This window comes from Pleurodeles waltl, chromosome 12 (genome assembly GCF_031143425.1).
Source record: "Pleurodeles waltl isolate 20211129_DDA chromosome 12, aPleWal1.hap1.20221129, whole genome shotgun sequence".
NCBI classification, from domain to species: domain Eukaryota; kingdom Metazoa; phylum Chordata; class Amphibia; order Caudata; family Salamandridae; genus Pleurodeles; species Pleurodeles waltl.
The window spans coordinates 690,819,584-690,840,544 of record NC_090451.1 but is presented as its reverse complement, the minus strand read 5'-3'; the positions used below and the strand labels follow the sequence as shown (position 1 = coordinate 690,840,544).

At 45.3% G+C, this 20,961-nt stretch overlaps 1 protein-coding gene across 5 annotated transcripts in view; it reads right to left on the bottom strand.

Moving 5' to 3' along the window:
* DLG4 (discs large MAGUK scaffold protein 4) overlaps positions 1–20,961 on the bottom strand; it is a 584,369-nt gene that overhangs the window by 237,468 nt on the left and 325,940 nt on the right. The window contains exon 1 of one of the 5 annotated variants that reach the window (XM_069215535.1): positions 6,029–6,360. The exons of 3 other annotated variants lie outside the window; for them this stretch is intronic. In XM_069215535.1, coding sequence (XP_069071636.1) covers positions 6,029–6,145 — 117 coding nt within the window. In that variant the 5' untranslated portion in view covers positions 6,146–6,360. Of the gene's footprint in view, positions 1–6,028; positions 6,361–20,961 lie in introns of those variants that run through there. One more of the 5 variants, XM_069215539.1, reaches the window with a different exon arrangement.

Here is a 20,961-nt window from a genome sequence, read left to right as displayed (position 1 = left end):
AAAATACATAGCTTTTTATTTGAAGCTCTTTGTAGAGGGTTTACCATCTTACCTAAAGGATTCAACAGACTTTCCAAAGAGGACTGTTGATACAGAATGGGAAGAATACATGCTAATAGTGACACTAGATGCCGCATCCCTCTATACAAGCATAAGGCATACTGATGGGTTATGAGCAGTAAGGCCCAAGCCATACATATTAGGTATTATAACCACAATGAGATGCTGCTCAGAAAGACTGAGTATTGTTCAACTAAGAACATACTCCTCTCGAACGGAGGAAACTTTGAGAAGCAACAAAGGACAGGCACCTGCTTTGCCCCCAGCTATGCAAAGTTGCACAGGGGCTATTGAGAGGAGCAGGTGGCCCATAAAAAAACAAGAACCCTGGAATTTGCATATAATTATATGGGCAAGGTTTATTAGTGATTTATTTTTAATTACGAAAGGGGACTTGGCACAAGCACAAAAAAATGTAAACAAGCTGAATGAGAACAATTTAAGTTTGTCATTCACTAGTAAAATCAGTGTTACACAAAGTGATTTTTTAGATGTGACTAATATTTGAAAAGATAAACTCGCAACTAATATACACTGGTAACCCACAGCAGGCAACAGCATCCTGAAAGTTAAACTTAGATGCAGAGCTTCATGTCTATGTCTAGGAAGGCTGACTTTGGCTGAACTAGGGCGATTTATTTTATAGTTTTAAGTATTTCTTTTTTTTGCTATTTCTGTGATTCAGGATTCTACTGTGTGAGACAGAAACAGACAAAAACAAGGATAGAAAGATAATTTGCCTACTTGAGCTATATGTGGTTATTACACGAGTTTCCATTACTGTGTTAGAATTTTGTCTTATGTATATATACCATACAATTTTGTTGAGTTTTTGGAGAAGTATATGATTTATTATATTCACAAATGTGTTTTGATGTATTTCTAGCTTATTTGTTAACTTGGAGTTATATTGATATATGCCCAATGCAGCCTAATTACGGTATATGAGGCTGACACTTTTGAAAAAATGTTCTATTAAGTATTGATTTCCAAAACTTTAAGATGGTGAACAAGAGATACATTTATGTGATATTTCTATTTGATTTACACTAAGTTGTTTGAAATATTTTTTGTGTATAAATGTCAAGAACAAAATGGCACCCAATATTGTGTCCAAGGCCCAGCAGGGGCCAAAACACTCTGATGTGTTAGCCACAGAAAATATTTGCAACCGAGTGCTGGGGGTGCTGTTCCTTCCTTACCGGGGAAGCCTGCTTTTGTCATTTGAGGCATGCGGGCAGTCATGCTACAATAAGCACCAGCAGCATTCTGGTGTGCACTATACATGCTGCAACAGAAGCGGGATATATATATATATATATACATACACACACACACACACACACACACACACACACACAGTTATCTTCATATTGAAATATTGTGGTGAATGTTTGACTACGGTATTTTACTATTCAATGCAAAAAATATGAATGTTCTGGTAGAAAACCACATACACAATACACAGATGTATAAACACACCCTTGGTAAGTTCACATCTGTAGGCGTATGTAATTACAGTGATACTTTCCTTGGTAAGAGCTGAGTATCTGTGGGTGTATGACACTAAGTGTGAAGGCACTTTGTGTCTACAAGAACTAACCAAATGAGGAGCAGAGTGCATTTTACAGCTTGTTGTACCTATTACTGCCTCTCTCGGGGTTTCTATCACAATGGCTATGCCTTCAAACACAACCACTAGCATAAACAACCTGTCACACACACAAACGCAAAAAATACCAAACTTTTATAATTACCGAGTGTGCCTACATGTTATTTCTTTTACTTTTGTAATACAACAGCAGAGGTTAACAACATGTATGTGTAGTACTATATGTGCGGGATATATGTGTGCTTTTTTCTCTGCAACACACAAATACACACAGCCAGATATGTCTGTTTCAGTATGTGGGTTTCCCTACTTTAAGGAAGGCTTGTGATTAGTGTGTTTAGAGAAGGGAGGGGGGGGGTCAATGGGCGTAGTTGGCTGCAGACTTTATTTGAATCAAATCAAACTTATTGGTCCATTTAAACAAATTACTTACAAGATACAAGTCAAAAGAAAAATGACTTAAAAATAACATTAACATTTTTTTTTTTACCACTTTTTAATATTGCCCTCAAAAAAATCTCTAACGGTGTCATCTTACGTGATGCCAATTTAAAAAGAAAAATCAAAGAATCTGCACCATTACACTTGGATGTATCTTTCAGTACTTTAAGATACTCTTTGCTGAGGACAGCAGGTCTGGACCTAATAAACAAAAATGGCTGGTAAAATCCCTAAAAATCATTCCAAAATCACAAAACATGTCCTAGTCCAGAAATAATTCACTTGTGACTGGCCCTTCTACAAAGAAAGTCTCACCTGAAGAGTAATAGTGCAAAATGGAAAAAAAATACTAGCCCTGAGTAACAGGGCAAAGGGGCGTGTGGGGTTTGGAAAAATAAAATAGCCCAAATTAGCCCAAACGTGAATTATGACACTTTTTGATCACATTGTTGGATATAAAAAAAACATTGTGAAAATCTACTCGGTAAGTAACATATGTTTAATCTCCCTGCAACTCAGTGGACCACCCAACTTGTTCTGGGAGGGACTGCACCTCAATGGGACTGTTCTGATTGGGTGGCCAATCAGATTGATGTTGGCCAGACTCAACTAATCAGCTTACGGCCAAGTGACTTCTGCTAACCAACCAGAAGAACCTTTACTTGAACATTGCAAACTGCTATGGCCAGCCCACAGCCCTGTAATTCCGCAGCTCACTGTGGACTACTGTGAAATTACTGTCTGCTGTTTGCCTTCTGTTTTTTGTTTGAAGAAAATATATAACACTACACCTGTTTGTTTACAGGGGCTTTCATTGTACTTTTTTTTTTCCCATTTGACTGTTGCTGCGTCACTGACATTTTGCTGATGCCCACCATAGCATGAGGAACAAGGTCAACCCACTTCTGCTTACTCGACACTGAGTGGCATTATTCTACTCTTTCATGATGTGCACATCTGCACTATAAGTAGTTCCCTTCAGTGCCAGGCACTAATGATTCAATGTGTGCTTTTACATAAAGATATATATATATATATATATATATATATATAGTTCATCTTTTAGACAATCCTATTTTTCAAAGCAGTTGTGCTTGCATTAAAAAAAAAAAAACACAAAATAATAATTGGCAAAGCCAAAAGGTCTTCTGCCACTGTGCAATCTATTGGTTTTGCCAATGTTTGTTTATTTAGCCCGTGGTCAGTAGATGTGGATCCCACCTAATTGGCAGTTTCACGGTTTGATTTGCATGCATGTACCCTAGAGTAATTTCGCCCAGAGTGCGATCACTTTCCTGTCTCCATGCCCCATACTTTAAGAGAGTTGAGGGGTGATTCTTTTAGCCCAGCCCGGATCACTCTTCTTATAGGGTGCATCACACGCTCCCAGTAAAGCAACCATGAGCTCATGAAGAAAGGCGTTCCAGGAGGATTCCGTGTGTATCATTTCCCTTAAGCAACGCCCAGTGGTTCTCACCACCCCTTTGGCACTGCAGCCTGTAGTTGTATTTGATATGTCTGGTCTCTTGGAGAAAAGGCTGGGAATCCCTCTGTCCATTCAGTCCTGAAAGCAGCTCCCACCCTCGTCCTGCTGGGGTTTTCACTGCGTCCTTCATAACCACATCAACCCTATCTGCCATGCCTGGGGGAGAAGAGACACTCTTTAAGGATGTACCTCTTACCTACCACACCCAAGGAAGAAACTAGCCCTCAACCACCACTCTCAGAGAGGAGCCGATGCCTCGTTCACTTAGCACAAGAAGGAGACTGTCACATCTAGTGCACTTGTGGAGGGACCAATCCCTCATCTGCTACACCAAAGAAAGAGGACATCCCTTATTTAGCACACTCCTCGAGGGGCCAACCCCATATCTATTGCCACCAAGGAGGACAGCACTTACTACACTTAAGGAGTAAGCCACTCTCATCTACCACACCCAAGGAGGAAAGGAGTAATCGCTCACCGACCACATTCAATAAAGAAAGTGGCTTTAATTCCACACACCAAGAAAGAGAAAATAAAATCTCTCTTCTACCACACAAAGACATGCATCCATTCTCTATTTACCACACCCAGTGCAGTGAACATCCCTCATCTACCATATCCTAGGGGGATAATTCCTCCTCTCTCAAATCGATAAAAGCAACACTCACCTACCACACACAAAAAAAGGACCAAGCGGCCATGCACCTGATTCCAAGAAGAAAGCATCCCGCATTTATTACACCCAAGAAATAGCATGGCTCATCTTCCAAACTCTTTAGAGAGCAGCACATATCTACTTCAACTAGGAAGGAAAGCATCCCTTTTGAACTACAATAAGGCAAGGCCTAATCCCTCATCAACCACACTGGACAAAGAAAGAATCTGTCAGCCACCATTCCCAAGAAAGAAAATACACATATACTACAACTAGGAAGGAATGCATCCCTCCTTAACCACACCCGGAGGAGGACCAGTCTATCATGTATTGCATCCAAAAAAGAACAACTCTCATTTACTACATCTAAGAATTAGAAAAGCCCTCGTTTACCACACTCAAGGATGGATCAGTTCTTCATCTACCAGCTCTATTGAGGGCAGCATCTACAGCATTTACCATGCTCTATGAGGATTGCATCCCTCACTCGTCACACCCAATGAGGGAGACTACCTCATCTACCACACCCAAGACAGGAAGCGCCCCTCGTTTTACACACCAAATACAGAAAAAGAGCATCATCTATCACACCGATGGAATAAAGCTTCACTCATCTACCACAACAAAGGAATAAAACTTCCTCATCTACCACATGAAGGAATAAAACTTACTCATCAACCACATCGAAGGAACAAAGCATCCCTCGTCCACCACCTCAAAGAATAAAACATCCATCATCTACCACTTCCAAGAGTAAAGCAACCCTTAGCTACTACTTCCAAGAATAAACCATCTCTCATCTACCACTTCCAAGAAATAAAGCACCCCTCAACCACCACTCCCAAGAAATAAAGTATCCCTCATCTACTACTTCCAAGAAATACAGCATTGCTCGTTTACCACTGCCAAAAAAAAAAGCTTCTATCATCTGCCAGACCAAGAATAAAGCATACCTCTTCTACCAGCCCTCAGAAAGAGAATTCTCTCGCCTACTGCATTCAAGAAAGAAAATAATTTACTACATCAATGAAAAGCCCTCATCTTCCACACTCAGTAGTTGGTTGGGTCAGCACAAATCTACAAGGAGGAGGGAGGAAAGCGAACCCTTTACTACAATGATGTAGGGACCAATCCATCATCTGCCTTTACTAGGAAACAAACAATCCTCGACTATCACATCCAGAGAGAGGGACCAAACTCTCGTTTACTACATCCAAGAAAAGAACATCCTTCATTTGCTGCATCCAGGGATGAGAGCATACTTCATTCACCGCACTAAAGGAGGGTGTAATCCCCTTATCTGCCACACCCACGAAGGGACTAATCCCCCGCCTACAACTTCCAATAAAGAGAGCATCTCTCTTGTACCATCTCAAGGAGGGACCAATGCCTCACCTGCAACACCGAGGGAGGGGCCAATCCCTTATCTACCACAGCCATGACCAGGAGCACCCCTCATCTATTACACCCAAGAAAGAAATTACTATTAAAAGACCACACTCAGTAGTAGGTGGGGGAGGGTGGGGACCACACATCAATCACGCCTGCGAAGGAAAGGCCCCCTCACCTACCACACCCTAGAGAGACACCATCCCTCATCTGGCACGCCCACCCCTCACCTAGCGGATGCAGGGAGGGACAGATCCTGCATATCCAGGAGGGGAGGCGGCCCAGCGGCCCGGTATAACGCCACTACACACCCTGGGCGCAGAGGCCGGTGGCGAGGTGGTACTCCCGGGGGAGAGGTGATGAGGGAGGCAGGGGGTGCCCTTACCTTACAGCCGAACATCAGGGAGAGGGTCTTCTGGCTGCAGATCACCTTGCACTGGCACAGGAGGGGCGAGAGGCAGCGCAGCTTCCCGAGCGGGGGGGACATGCCTCCCAGCCCCATGGCGGAGGGAGGGCATGGAGGGGTGCACCCCCTGCAGGGGGGCTGACCTATCACAGCACGATGCCCCTAGCTAGTCCCCTGTCTCTGTAGTGCTGGGAGCTGTCCAGGCCCCCGGGGGGGTTACTTACTCAGGGGGGCTCTCTCCCTCTCCCAGAGCATCCTAAGCTGAGTCTGCTGGTGTCCTTCCAGTGATCTCGCACACTGCACCCCTCCTCCCTCCTGCATCCCTCCACTCCCCACCCTCCAGTGGGGAAGCTGCCGGCTCAGGAGAATCTGGACCAATCAGAAGCTGCGTCTGCGGCCATTGGCGCTCCGAGGGAGCGTAAACCCCGAAGAGAGGCGGCGAGGATGGAGATGGACAGAGGGGAGAGGGCAGGGGAAGGGAAGAGTGGGCCACAGGAGAGAGAGGAGGAGAGAAGGTGATGGAGAGAGGAGATTTAGGAGGGCACTGAAGAATGGCAGGGGGGGGGAGGTGGGGGGGGAAGACGGGAGAAAATAAAAACACATAGGAAAGAGGGCAAGGAAAAAGAGAAGTTGGGACAGTGGAGAAAAGTGGGGAAGAGAAGGCAGAAGAGATGCGAACCAGGGGTTAAACAGGGGAATACGGGCGAGAAGGGAGCCGGAGGGGGAGAAGCCCTGGGCGCAGAGATATCGGCAGAGAGGGAAGAGACACCGGAGGAGAGGGAAGAACTAGGGACAGATGAGGGAGAGGAGAGGGGGAGAGCAGAGAGGGAATGACGAGGAGAGAGAAAGAATCGAGATAGAGAAAAAAGCTGAAAGGAAGAGGCGGGAACCGGGGCAGAGGAGACGGGGCCGGGGAAGAGAAAAGAGAGGGCAGGCCTCATCAGGCAGGGGACAGTGGGCTCGGGCCCAGGGCCCATTCTTTCAGGAGCCCCTGATAGAGCCTGCGCTGCTCTGCAGAGAGCCCTGCCCTGATGACTTTGAACAATTCTTATACCTTCTGTGATAATATTGTTTTACTTTCATTTATTTTAATGAGGGTGATGTGTGAAAGAATATTACAGACACTTTGCTGAGACATGCTGTGCTGGTGCTTCGTGAGACATCCATTAAAAAGTTTCTTTTAGATCAAAACAGGACCTCACATCTGAGAAATGGGGGTGTGGGGGGGGTCACAGAGATTATTTGCAGTCATATTAGTGAGCTGCTGCTGTGTTACAATATTAAGAACGTCATAATCTCTGTATAACAAATGTAAACACGTAGAATTTGCACAAGTGCCTGCCTGTGCACTGTCAGTGACCTGGACAAAGAGGGCATGAAAGAGCTGAAACTGGATAGAAAATCCAAAGTTGTTCTCAAAAGGAGCCCCACAAACGTTTTGTCCCAGCCTGAACATGTCCCTGACAGAGGGGACATGCGAGAGAGGAACAGCATAGACAGGAGAAGGAGTTGCAGAAGAGAGATGGTGGGGATGCAGGAGAGAGGAGAAGGGGTGCAGGAGAGAGGTGGTGGTGTTGCAGGAGAGAGGTGGTGGTGTTGCAGGAGAGAGGAAATGGGGATGCAGGAGAAAGGGGAAGGCTGTGCAGGAGAGAGGAGAAAGTGGTGCAGGAGAGAGGAGAGGGGATGAAGGAGAGAGGAGAAGGGGATGTAGGAGAGAGGAAAAAGGGATGCAGGAGAGAGGGGAAGGCGGTACAGGAGAGAGGGGAAGGCGGTGATGCACGAGAGAATGAGGTGATGCAGGAGAGGGGAGAAGGCGGTGCAGGAGAGAGGAGAAGGCGGTGATGCAGGAGAGAGGAGAAGGCGGTGATGGAGTAGAGAATGAGGTGATGCAGGAGAGGTGAGAAGGTGGTGATGTAGGAGACAGGAGGAGGTGATGCAGGAGAGGAGGAGGGGATGCAGGAGAGTGGAGAAGGAGATGCAGGAGAGGGGAGAAGGTGATGATGCAGGAGAGAGAAGGAGAGAAGAGGAGGAGAGGGGGGTGCAGGAAAGAGGACAAGGTGGTGCAAGCAGGGAAAGGAGGCAGGAGGAAGATGAGCGAGGGAGAGCAAGAAGAGAGAGAGCAAGGGGGAGAGAGAAGTTGCGAGTGAGACAGGTGAAGTTAGAGGGACTGGTGTGCAGGGGGAGGATGGAGAGAAGTACAGAGAAGCAGATTAAGTGGGGAGAGCAGACAGTGCGCCCCCCCCCCCCCCCCCCCGCTCCATCAGTGCCCTTCCCCAGGGGCCTGTCTCTGTCTCAGCTGCACAGACTGTAGCCGAGACCACAACAGGCCCTAGACCAACCCTCAGCCCAGCCATGATGGGGAGGGCGGGGGGGGAGTGGAGAGAGTGGAGAGGTTAGGTCAAAGGAATGGGGCATGGGGAGGGGGCGGGGCGAGCACTGTACTACAATAACTGTACAGCAGACACAACTCATAGGGAAGATCCGCCCACATACCAGATGACAGACAACTGCAAGATGTGATGCGGGGCACTTAGTCACCACGGAGAGCAGAGACATCTGCCTAGTGTGCTGCATTCTTTCACCGAACAAAGCAGAAACAGATGAAAGACAGCGTGCATTTAAACACCACAGAGGTACTCTGCATTCAGTGACAGAACGAGCACACACTGCGCCGGGATATGCTGAAGTCTATCGGCAAGCAGAGCCGACACAACTGCAAAATGCACTGCATTCAAACACTAGAGACGGCTGCAAGATGCGCTGCACTGGGTCGACAGAGGCAGCGAGAGGAGCTGCAAGACATGTCCCATGCTACCAACAGAGCAGAAACAGCTGCAGGATACAGCACCCTGCCCGCAGAGAACATAGACAGGGTGAGCAGGATTATGTCACCCCGGAGAAAAGTGCCATCTCTTACGCACGCTCCATCCTGCACACAGGGAAAGCAGAAAACGATGCAGGACACCATGCATCCAAATACCAGACAGAGCAGAGGATATGGTGCATTCTATACCCACAGTGCAGAAGCAGCTACGAGATATAGTGCACACACCTCATGAGGGGTGCACTGCCTCCGTGCACTAGTCAGGGTACAAGCAGCTGCAAGGAACTCGACACGGTCACCCGAGACAGCACACACAGCTGTTAGGTACTCTGGTTTCTGTTACAGAGCACAGACAGCTACAAGGTGAGGTGAAAACCGCTGCAGAGTAAGGTGCTTTCTGTAACAAGAGAACACAGACAGCTGAAAGGTAACATGCCTTGTGTAACAAGAGAGCACACATATCTGCAATGTAAGGTGCTTTCTGTCACCAGAGAAGGTACACTGCATCCCGTCACAAGAGAGAATAATCTACTGCAAGGTACACTGCATCCATCACAAAATAGAATAATCTACTGCAAGGTACACTGCATCCGTCACAAAATAGAATAATCCACTGAAAGGTACACTGCATCCGTCACAAAATAGAATAATCCACTGAAAGGTACACTGCATCCGTCACAAAATAGAATAATCCACTGCAAGGTACACTGCATCACGTCACAAGAGAGAATAATCTACTGCAAGGTACACTGCATCCATCACAAAATAGAATAATCTACTGCAAGGTACACTGCATCCGTCACAAAATAGAATAATCCACTGAAAGGTACACTGCATCCGTCACAAAATAGAATAATCCACTGCAAGGTACACTGCATCACGTCACAAGAGAGAATAATCTACTGCAAGGTACACTGCATCCGTCACAAAATAGAATAATCTACTGCAAGGTACACTGCATCCGTCACAAAATAGAATAATCCACTGAAAGGTACACTGCATCCGTCACAAAATAGAATAATCCACTGCAAGGTACACTGCATCCGTCATAGGAGAGAATAACCTACTGCAAGGTACACTACATCCAGTCACAAGCGCGAGAATACATTTATGCAAAGTACACTGCATCCTGTCACAAGAGAAAATAATCTACTGCAAGGTACACTGCATCCGTCACAAGTGAGAATAATCTACTGCAAGGTACACTGCATCCCGTCACAAGAGAGATTAATCTACTGCAAGGTACACTGCATCCTGTCACAAGCGAGAGAATATACTACTGCAAGGTGCACTGCATCCTGTCACGAGATAAAGAATAAACTACTGCAAGGTAACTCCATTCTATCACGAGCGAGAGAGGAGGAAATGCTGCAAGATAGACTGCGCCTTTCACCACATAGAGACAGAATAAACTACTCCATGCACTCTGTCACGAGAGAGAAGAAACAACTTCAAGGTGCACTGCATTCTATCACGAGAGAAAGATGAGGGACTGCTGCATAGTACACTGCAGCCAGTCACAAGAGAGAGAGAAGAAAATCCTACAGAGTACAGTGCATTCTGTCACAGAGACAACAAAAAAGCCTCACCATGCACTGCATAATACCACCAAAGCACTACTGTCAACATGTGCAGATGACACACAGATATGATTTGGATTCAGTGAAAACTTGTCAATTGACTCGGACACATTAACCATCTACTCCACGACCTTCGTAAACTGTATGAACCCAAACTGAAGCAGCTACTATGGGAAGGCCAAAGCCACGCAACCCAAACTGAGAGCACATTAAACAAACGAGTCAAAAAGCACAGTGCCCACAGCCGAGGAAAACCCCTTTAGAAATATTAAGGACTTGGAAGGAAAGTGGTGTATTATATGATGTGGTTGTGAGACCTCAAACTGTAACACACTCACAATACAACACTGGGTCATGTAAGGCTTGTTTGAAAAACCTTTAGCTCAACTCAGCTTCAGCTGTGGCTTCAAGCAGTCAGGTTTAAACAAAGGGGACAATTATAAAGCATTTAGAAGCACACACAAAAAAAAAAATCACAAAACACAAAAATCTGACACCAATGTCTAAAGATTGATCCTATTTATTTTATCTTTAGACACAAAAAGAAACAATTCACCAGAGGATTCAGGAGATATAGATTTTAAAGCAAAAGATAAATGACTGACTTTTACTTAAAGAGCCAACAAGCATTGGCAACTTCTGCAGTTAGCAGAAACTTTGTAAAACTTGTCTAAACGTGTGTTTGGCTACTCCGGCCCACTTTAGGCGAACATCTCCAGCAGGGAGGAGGTCAAGGGGGCCAGTAAAAAAATCCTCGGACAGTTGTCTTGACACCAAAGCACTCTCAAATACAGTTCAAGGCTATATGAGTGAACCACCAGACATCAATCGAGCGGTTCCGATGCAGAGGATACATGATGCTGAAGATGCTGTACGATGCAGAGGATGTTGTGCAGTCGATGGGGGCTGTCTATGGCTTCTCCACAGCCCACTGTGTTGGTAGGGGAACTTTGATCACAAGGGTCCTTCGAAGTCCTCTTAGGTGCAGCAAAAGTCCAGTTGCCACTGGAGTACTAGTCTCTGCTCACAGCAAAACTAGCAGTTCCCGTTGGTGATGAGCAGTGTTTGTCTTGGGTGACCAAACTGCTCTCTGAATGCTATCGAAAGTCAAAAGGATTTGAGGGCAACTTTTGAGCATTCATACTTTGTCACCCAAACTGCACATCGGCGATCAAAGGCAGTCAAGCAATTATAGCTAATGACTCGTCGGAACTGGATTTTTCCGCTTTTGTGATTCTGGCGCTTTAACAGCAAGTAAGCCAACTGACTCTTTGCGTCACCTCTTCTGTCTGGGGGCTCAGGAATGAGGTTTTTTTTAGCCAGACATTACAGTCACATTCCTCTCTTTGCTAGATCAAGGACCAGCAGATGCAGTCCAACAGTTGGTGTAACATCTCTTGCCCGGTCCAGGGAACAGGAAGGCCGTCCTTCAGTCCTCTCTCCACTCCATATGTTATCTGAGATCTGGGCACCAGGGGGTGTCATCTTTATGTCAGAAAGTACCCTCGGGGAATGTGGCGGTTACTATCCAATGGGTTAGGAGGTTTCCTCCTCCCTGATGACGACTGCCAGCAATGTCTGGCATCTGCTATCCCACAGTGCACTATTCTGCCCACTCTCAAGATGGCTGAACCCTTCTGCCAATGTGTAAAGCTTGGTAGCCCATCCTAGAGGTGTGGCTTCAAGCCCATGGTAAAAAATAGTTTGGCAACTGGTCTCCAACCCATCTACCTTAACAAAAGAGCAGCCCTCTCATCTGTGTCCACCATTGGCTCTTCAAAGTCGGCTTCTCTTTTAAAGCTTGCCATTTGGGATTACACCCTCTGTGACTTCCTACCAGGGAGAGGTAACACCTCTTTCAACGAAAGGCCTCTATTGTTCCTTATCCTTTGAGTCGTTCACACTTCTCCTCAGGAGGGCAGAAGCCCGGCCTATGGCGAAATGGTAAATTCGAGTTGGCCGTTTAAAACTGATCTTCCAGTCTGCAGTGGCGGGCTGGAGTCATGTTTTACGCTATCACTCTCAGGGTGGCACAGTAAGTGCTGCAGCCCTGGGGGGACATTTTAACTTACAAGCCCTGGGTATCCTGATACCATATACTAGATGCCTGTATGCAAGTTAACTTTGTCAATAGAATATAAGCCATCACACATTTTTAAGGGTCAAAATACTGGCACTGAGATCTGGTTAGTAGATCTCGGTGGACTCAGAGTGAAAAAAACCAGCAGCATTAGTCCAAAACTTTTGTGGGGTGGGCATTCAAAAAGGGGAATTTCCTTACATGAGCTTTGAAGAAAAATGAAAAATATGACCGACAACACCAAATGGAGCAAGAATGACCTGTACCAACATCTCTGATTAAGGGCTGTCAAACACAAACACCTACAATTGCAGCAGCCAGGATGTCCAATAAGGGAAAGCTCCAACTTATTTCGTTTAAACCGAAAAACTAAAGGAGCCACGGTGTTTTAACATTGAGTAAGGATTATTATAATTTTTTGTGTTAAACTTACAAATGTCCTTACAATGGTCCAAAATGTACTTAAATTCAGAGTCTTCCTACAGTCATTAGGCAATAGCAGTACAATAGATCTGGCCTTAAAAAAAATTGTGGTTCAATTTTATTTTTCACTTCAAACATATGCAACAAAAATAAAAAGTAAGAAAACATGGTGCTTCATTAAAATGGTGGACACAAGCTTGCAATACAATTGAAAATGTACAACTATGCCATCACATATGATTTGATCGAAGAGTATGGGTGTTTTCTTGCAGGCAGGTGTACATAGAACAGATATAGCCGTCCTTCTTAGTTTTAAAGCCAATCACAGGAAAATAGGATTCCTTTTGATTCAAGAAGAGGTACTATTCGCTTTGAATTACTCTAATCTAAAAGTGTATTTTAAACACATTAAAGAAAATGAAAAGAATAAAGAATGGGAAGAGAAAAAATGGCAAATTAAGCTATTGGCCCAACAGCATGGTTATTGAAATAGTTCTTTTTCAGTGGTTATATGCACGTGATCAAGTACAATGCACTCACTCAAAGTGGAAGACAGACAACGGCTGGAGTAGGCTGGCACAGTGCCCCATGCTTTATGTTGCAGTGGGTTGAAGCAAAATGTGAATGACAGCAGAACAGACCAATGAACGCAGTGGGGGGTGATCCAAAGCCCTTCATGTGTGCATACATGTTTTATTTGTTCCTGATTTTTACTGCAGGAGAGAAAGCAAAAACTGTCTGTAGCCCAGACTTGTAAATGATATCCCACAATGCAGCACTCTTTACCAGATGCAGGTAAGCAATACTGGGAAGTGTAAACTCTCAATACCAGGGACCAGAGTATGGTATGCTTTCCCTTTCACCATAGGAACTCTTTGAAGTCTTGTAAAGGGAAGGAAGAGCTATATTAAATCTTTGATATAATACAATTGAGACAAAACAAATCATTCTCCATTTAGTAAAAACTAAAATACACAAGCATTTCCAAAGCCAATAGGTCACTCCTATACAAGAGCTATTGAGTTTGCCAATGTGTTTTAGCCATGTTGTACACCAGCGTGGCTGCTGTTCTCCATGGCTAACAGTTATTAGCGTATTGTAGAGTGGCACAAAGTAGAGTGGCAAAGAGTGGACGGTCGTGGAGGGGGCAGAGTGGAATAAAGTGTCATGGGGCAGAGTGGAATAAAGTGTCATGGGGCAGAGTGGAATAAAGTGTTGTAGAGCAGAGTGGCGTAGTGTGTTTTGGAGTGGAATAGAGTCAGAGTGACATGGCAGAGTGGAGTGGCACAGAGTTTTCTAGATGTCAAGGAGTGGAGTGTCATAGGGTAGCGTTGAGGGGTGTTGCGTGGAGGGGCATAGAGTGGAATAAAGTGTTGTAGAGAAGTGTCAGAGTGGAATGCAGCCATAGAGCGGAGCGGCGCCCAGTGGAGTGTCATAGGCACAGAGTGGATCAGTGTGTTGTAGATTGGCATACAGTGTCAAAGAGTGAAATGGTGTAGGGTGGAGTGGCTTGGGGTGGAGAAGAGTAGTTTGTCAGAGTCAGGGGGCACAGAGTGGTAAAGTGTGGTACAGAAATGTGTCGTAGAGTAGAGTGTCAGAGTAGAGTAGAGTGTCAGAGTAGAGTAGAGTGTTGTAGCGTAGAGAGTCATAGAGTAGAGTGTCGTAGAGTAGATTGTCGTAGAGTAGATTGTCGTAGAGTAGATTGTCGTAGAGTAGAGTGTTGTGTTGTAAAAGTGGAGTGGCTTAGTGTACAGTATGCATGATGTGGTAACACACTGATATTAGACAACATATATGGAATTGAAATGACCATTACATTTGCAAAGACATACAGTTTTACTGCTAAAACAATAATGTGTAGAAATAGTATCATCTAGTGTACTGATTTATTTAGATCTTATTGAAATATTTGTTTCCACCACACTTCCAAATTACAGAAAAATGTGCTTCATTTGTGCTTTCATAATTGTGATATATTCTGAAATATTTGCAAATTTTATTTACGAACATAGACATTTTGTGTGGTGCTAGAAACAAATGTTTTTTTCCCAGTACCTTACAGGATTGTTAGATTAATCCTCTCACTTTGAAGTCAGAGAAAAAAAAGTAAACATCTAGCTCCCCTGGAGTCAGGAAAGAGTTCCTGATGGATGCAGAAGATGTCCCACGCTGGAATGACGATTGCAGACGGGTGTTGGTGCAGGAATTCCACCAACAAGTCTGGGCAAAGGCAAATTTGTGGTTAGTGAAAAAGGGGAGCTGCCGAAGGCTAGCAAGGTCCAGGAGGACTCAACCCAGGAGGGGAGGCAGAGAGGACTCTCAGCGATACAGACTCCCCAAGAGCAGAGGCAGCACCCACAGGAGTCCCGCAGGACGGGAACACAGACGTTGCAGAAGAAGCCCACACAGCACTACAGAAGAGATCCCACGCCGGAGAACCACGCAGAGGGCTGTGCGTCGCAGGAAGGAGTGCTGGGGACTGAAGCTACACGTTGCCTGAAGATCCCTTGGAAGGGATGCAAACACGCGTTGGCAGCTGCAAGAGACGAGGTGTACGGGGGTACTGTTCTGCGTGGGAAGGTAAAGGCTTACCTCCACCAAAGCTGAACAGCTGGCAGACACGACCAAAGGGACTACTCCAGACCACCACCAGTGATGCAGGATCCACGCAGCTCAGGATGAGAGGAGATCCAAGCAGCCGGTCGTCGTTGCATCAGGTGCCTGCGGATGCAGGGGAGTGACTCCTTCACTCCAAGGAAGATTCCTTCATCTTCTTGTGCAGGCTGAAGAGTTGCTGGCATCGAGGAGGCACAGCAGAGGAAATGTTGCAAAGCTGGCAGGAGCAGTGGAAACAAAGTTGCAGAATAGTCTTCTTCATGGGTTGCAGCGGTCAGTTCCTGGAGGGTCCGGTCGCAGTTCTAGTGGCCAGAAGTCGAAGTGGAGGTTGCAGAGGAATCCTGCTGGAGTCTTGCAAGCCAAATCTGAGGATCCATCCAAGAGAGAGACCCTAAATAGCCCTGAAAGGGGGATTGGTCACCTAGCCAGGTAAGCACCTATAAGGAAGGGGCTCTGACTTCACCTGCCTTGCCTGGCCACTCAGATGCTCCCAGAGCTCCCTGCCACCCTTGAAAGCAAGATGGCACAACCCAGGGACCCTCTGGAGTAGCTCCGAGCACCACCCCTGGGTGGTGATGGACAGGGGAGTGGTCACTCCCCTTTCCATTGTCCAGTTTTGCACCAGAGCAGGGTCTGGGGGTCCCTGAACCGGTGTGGACTGGTTTATGCACGGAGGACACCAAATGTGCCCTCTAAAGCATACCAGTGGCATGGGGAGGCTACCCTTCCCAAGCCAGTCACACCTATTTTCAATGGGAGAAGGTGTTACCTCCCGCTCCCATAGGAAATCATTTGTTCTGATCAAACCGAGGAAAGCAGATCAGGCAGCAGGAGGGCAGAAACCTGTCTGAGGGGTGGCAGCAGCTTGGGCTGCCAGGAAAACCATGTAAGACTGACAGTAGCAATGCTGGGGGTCCCCTAAGAAGCCCCAATAGTGCATTGAATAATACTTCCAATACCTGCAACAGTATTGGGGTATGATTCTGACATGTCTGATACCAAACATTCTCAGGTTCAGAGTTACCATTATGTAGCTGGACATAGGTCACTACCTATGTCCAGTACACAAGTAAAATGGCGTCCTCGCACTCACAAAGTCTAGGAAAAGGGATCTTGAGTTTGTGGGGGCACCTCAGCTAGTGCAGGGGTGCCTTCATACACAGGTACCTGCACTCTGCCCTCTGGGCTGAGAGGGCCTACCATAGGGGTGAATTAAAGTGACCCAGTGCAGTGACATGTAGTGAAAACGGGTGCATGCACCCGTTTCATGAAGACTGCAATGGCAGGCCTGCAGAACCCTTTGCATGGGCTCCCTATGGGTGGCTGAATAACTGCTGCAGCCCATAGGGATCCCCTGTGAGCCCAATTCCCTAGGTACCTTGTTACCAAATACTAGGGACTTACATAGGGTGGACCAGTATGCCAATTGTGGGAAGAAAAAGAAACAGTTTCCAAAACTGACAGGAGACAACATAACTACTGGGATCCTGATTAGCAGGATCCCAGTGGACACAGTTAAACACACTGACAACAGGCAGAAAATGGGGTAACCATGCCAAGAAAGAGGGCACATTCCTACACACCCAGTAAAGTTATCTGATGAAGACGCTCGAGGAACAATCACAAAGGCTAAGTTAGAGACATACAATGTCACTGGATACATTACCTTGGCTTCCTTTAACGAGCTGTAGTGTAGGAGGTGGACTATAAATTTACCCAATGAGGTAACACTAACTAATTAAGACACTAGAAAGTACTCCAGTTGGGTAGGCATTTTGCACACAATGCTGGCCTCTTCTTGGATAAATAAGCAGGACAGGATTCAGTCTGGTACTACGCTAATTTCACAAAAATTAAACCTCAATGGGAAGCATTTACAGATATAAACAAAGCTGATGTCCAAGATGTAGCTCCACTACTAGAAAGTGCTAAAAAAACCTCATTTCTTGTGCATGGTGAAAGCAAAGCAAGTGTTTTTTTGTCTACATTACAACCTTGAAAAGTTATCTGTAAACCTTGGTGGAGGTGTTTACCTCCTTGCTTTTTTTTAGGGCAATATCTCATGTAGTGACTGAGCAGTGGGTTCCTTCTTGTCGACTGCTGATCAGACCAGTTATCGTGTTATCTCTTCTACAAATACAAGTATGTGAAATGGTCAAGAAGTCCCACACTTTTGGCACTTCCCCATATACATTAGTGATATGAAACATGCCCCCCCAATTTCCCAAGGAAGAAAGGCCGTGTGTAGTATGGGGTTGGCTGCAGGACCTAGCTGCACACCAGGCCCCGCAGCCAAAAAACACTGACACGGCCAAAGGCCATGCGTGGCACGGCGTTGGGTGGTTACAGGGGGTTGGAGGCCGCAGGCCAGCACCTGCAGCCAACCTCCATGTGCGGCGGTGGTTGGATTAACATATAGTAATAAAAATTACTTTACATTAATAAAAACATAGAAATTCACTAAAAACACCAAAGGAGGTTACAGGGATGTTATAGTTTGGAAATAGAATTTTAAAAAAACACATTCACTTAAAAAACCGAAAGGATACAGGGACGTTATAGTTAGGCTCACATTTCAAACGTACAATTCCATAGAAACTCAGTTGTTAAAGTGATTTCAAATAAATATAACTTGTGTCCTAAGGTAGCTATAACTCAAGCCTCTTGCCATGCACTGCTAATTACCCCACATATTGCAATACTGATGACATCTTTGATAACATCATTGATAATATCAATGTAGTATTTGTAGTGACACTATTGAGGAGAAAACTGTGCATGGGTGCGAGTCCTAGTTAACTTAGGCACGAGTTATAGTTACTTAAAATAACTAACTATAACAGCTGAATTTCTATGTTTTTTTATGTTTAAAATGTGAGCCTAACTGTAACGTCCCTTTATCCTTTGTTTTTTTAAGTGAATTTTATATATACATGTACACATACACACAAGCAGTGAAGAATACAGTGTCTGCCCCCAGAACTATGGAAGGTCGGGTTTACCCATTACCAAGTCTGACTGTTCTTCATTCCACCTCAGGCATTTCTTCCACCACAATACACTTTCTACCTCTTTATCACTCTCATGCGAGTTCTTTTTTCCCCTTTGTGTTTCCCTGTCTTTATCGTCTCCCTTCTTTCTCAATTTCTCTCTGTTGTTCCTTACCGATAAAGACAGAAGGGGAAACAGAATCTCTGCAGGTATGTTTCTGAACAGTATGCTGTTCTACATTAGTAGGAGTACTGTAGTACTATTTAACACACCACACGATGCAGTTTGTGAATAGGCTCCTACCTGATCAACCCATCAGGGCCAGTTTTAGTGCTTGTGGTGCTCAGTGCGTCAATCTCTGTTGCCCCTCCCACCTAGGAAAAAAAACACTTTCTCCACGAATTCTCTCAGTACTAGGCTACTCCAGTGGCCCCATCTCTCCATAGTCTCTTGCTCACAAGAATTACATTTGTTTTATAGCACCACCATACCAGCATACAGTGTCAGAGCACTTTACACCGTACACATGCGACAGAGCCAGTGAATCATACGTGTGTAAATCAGAACATAGGAAATGTTACATAAGAAAACGAGAACACAAGGTGTAGGATTCACATGTCACAGGTACAGGTAGGCAGTGCATTCTAAGAATGTTTGGCCTGGAGAAGCGCTAACTCGAGATTTAATTAAAAATGTACCAAAGTAATTGGCTTTTCTAATAAGAATTTAAGTCCTGAAGTATTCGGCAGGATGGTAACCTATACCATGTAGTTTGCATGCAGCACATTGATAACAGTTCATAGGTCACTGTGCTATATTGTGATTGCAACTTATGAGCTTCAGGGAACAAAAGGATCTCTGTGACAAAAGCGGCTACCTACTGAGCTATTCCCATAAACCTACATTTCGGCGATTTGGGTAGTTCAAGTTCGATACAGCAACCATATTAACCCTCTAAGCTACTTTAGCACGAGAGGAAAATGCAATGGGACAAATCTCCAATCTCTCTCCAGCATGAACACTATTCACCAGAGTTATCCTGACAATTTTATTGTTGCCTGAAAACCATGGGAAGCACAAGGAACTCTGCAACAGGGGCTTTTATAAGTGTTATTTCTAAACGCGCTCCCACCTCTTGCTCCCCCAGAACACAGCGTCAGGTGCGGCTGCACCGGTCGCACCGCCCTAGAGCCGGCCCTGACTGCCATTTACGTAAAAAACAAGGACAGAAAAAACTTATATTGACTCTGGTTGCAAATTATAAGAGTCAAAAAGTGCCTGATTTAGAGTTTGGCGGATGGGAAACTCTGGCAGGTAACGGATATCTTGTCTGCTGCGTTACAAGATTAAGTGACTTTGGATATAATACACCTGTAATATGGCGGGTCTCAGGCCTGTCAAATTTGCGATAGAGTATCCCATCCACCAAACTCTAAACAATGCCAAAGTCCCAACAGTATTTACATGAACTGACATCCTACTGTTACACAAAAACACCAAAAATATTTGAATTCAACCTTAAGTCACTGGGGCAAAAAGGGGGTATTTCTCCCTCCAATAAAATGACGGAAAAAAATATATGCCAAACAATTAATTTAAAGTATCTTTTACCAAACGAATTTGATAAGATAACCATGCGTTTTACGTGCAAGTTTAAAGGGAAACATATGAAAGAGGATTTCAAAATCACAGGATCTGTCCTAGCAGACAGGATTAATGTTTCCCATCACAAACCAGGGTGAGTGCTGACCAGGACCTCTGCTCCTGACACAAGACACCGGATGCGCAGACGGCACATATTGGTGCCACCGGAAAAACAGTGCCCGGGGCAATTACAAATCCCACCTAAAAGAAAAGAAATCAGTTTTAAATGCAGTGCCGGGACACGAGTACATATCGATGTTCATTGCCATTTATTAGACGACCAAAGTATCTGTGCCAGAAGATAAAAGAGCATGCAGCTTTCTCCTATGAAGTACCAGGATGCAGGATGCCAGGGTTGCCATGCCCGCCCCCCCCCCCACCCCATCCCCTTCCGGCTTGTGGTTTGTTCCGCAAGCTCCCGGTGCACCCCTGTCTCCTGGGCTGATGAGCCGGAGAGGATGTTTACATAGGAAACTGCATGCATTTCAGAGTGCAAATTTATTTGTAAAAGTAGGCCAAGTTCCTTCCATTTTACAAATAAAAACGCTCCATGGAAAAAACATGAAAGTATTTCAATGCATTCTGCTTCAATGTTTTCTCTGTCAATGTATTTTTTCTGGTGTGCCATCACCTCAGGTCAGTGCTGGCATCTGCTGAGCCCGGTCAAGGTCAAGACCCGGGCAGGGCAGAGTCAAGGGTGCAGCAGGTGCAGTGTTCATGGACCAGGCCCTGGCTCTGGTTCTGTGTGCCTGGT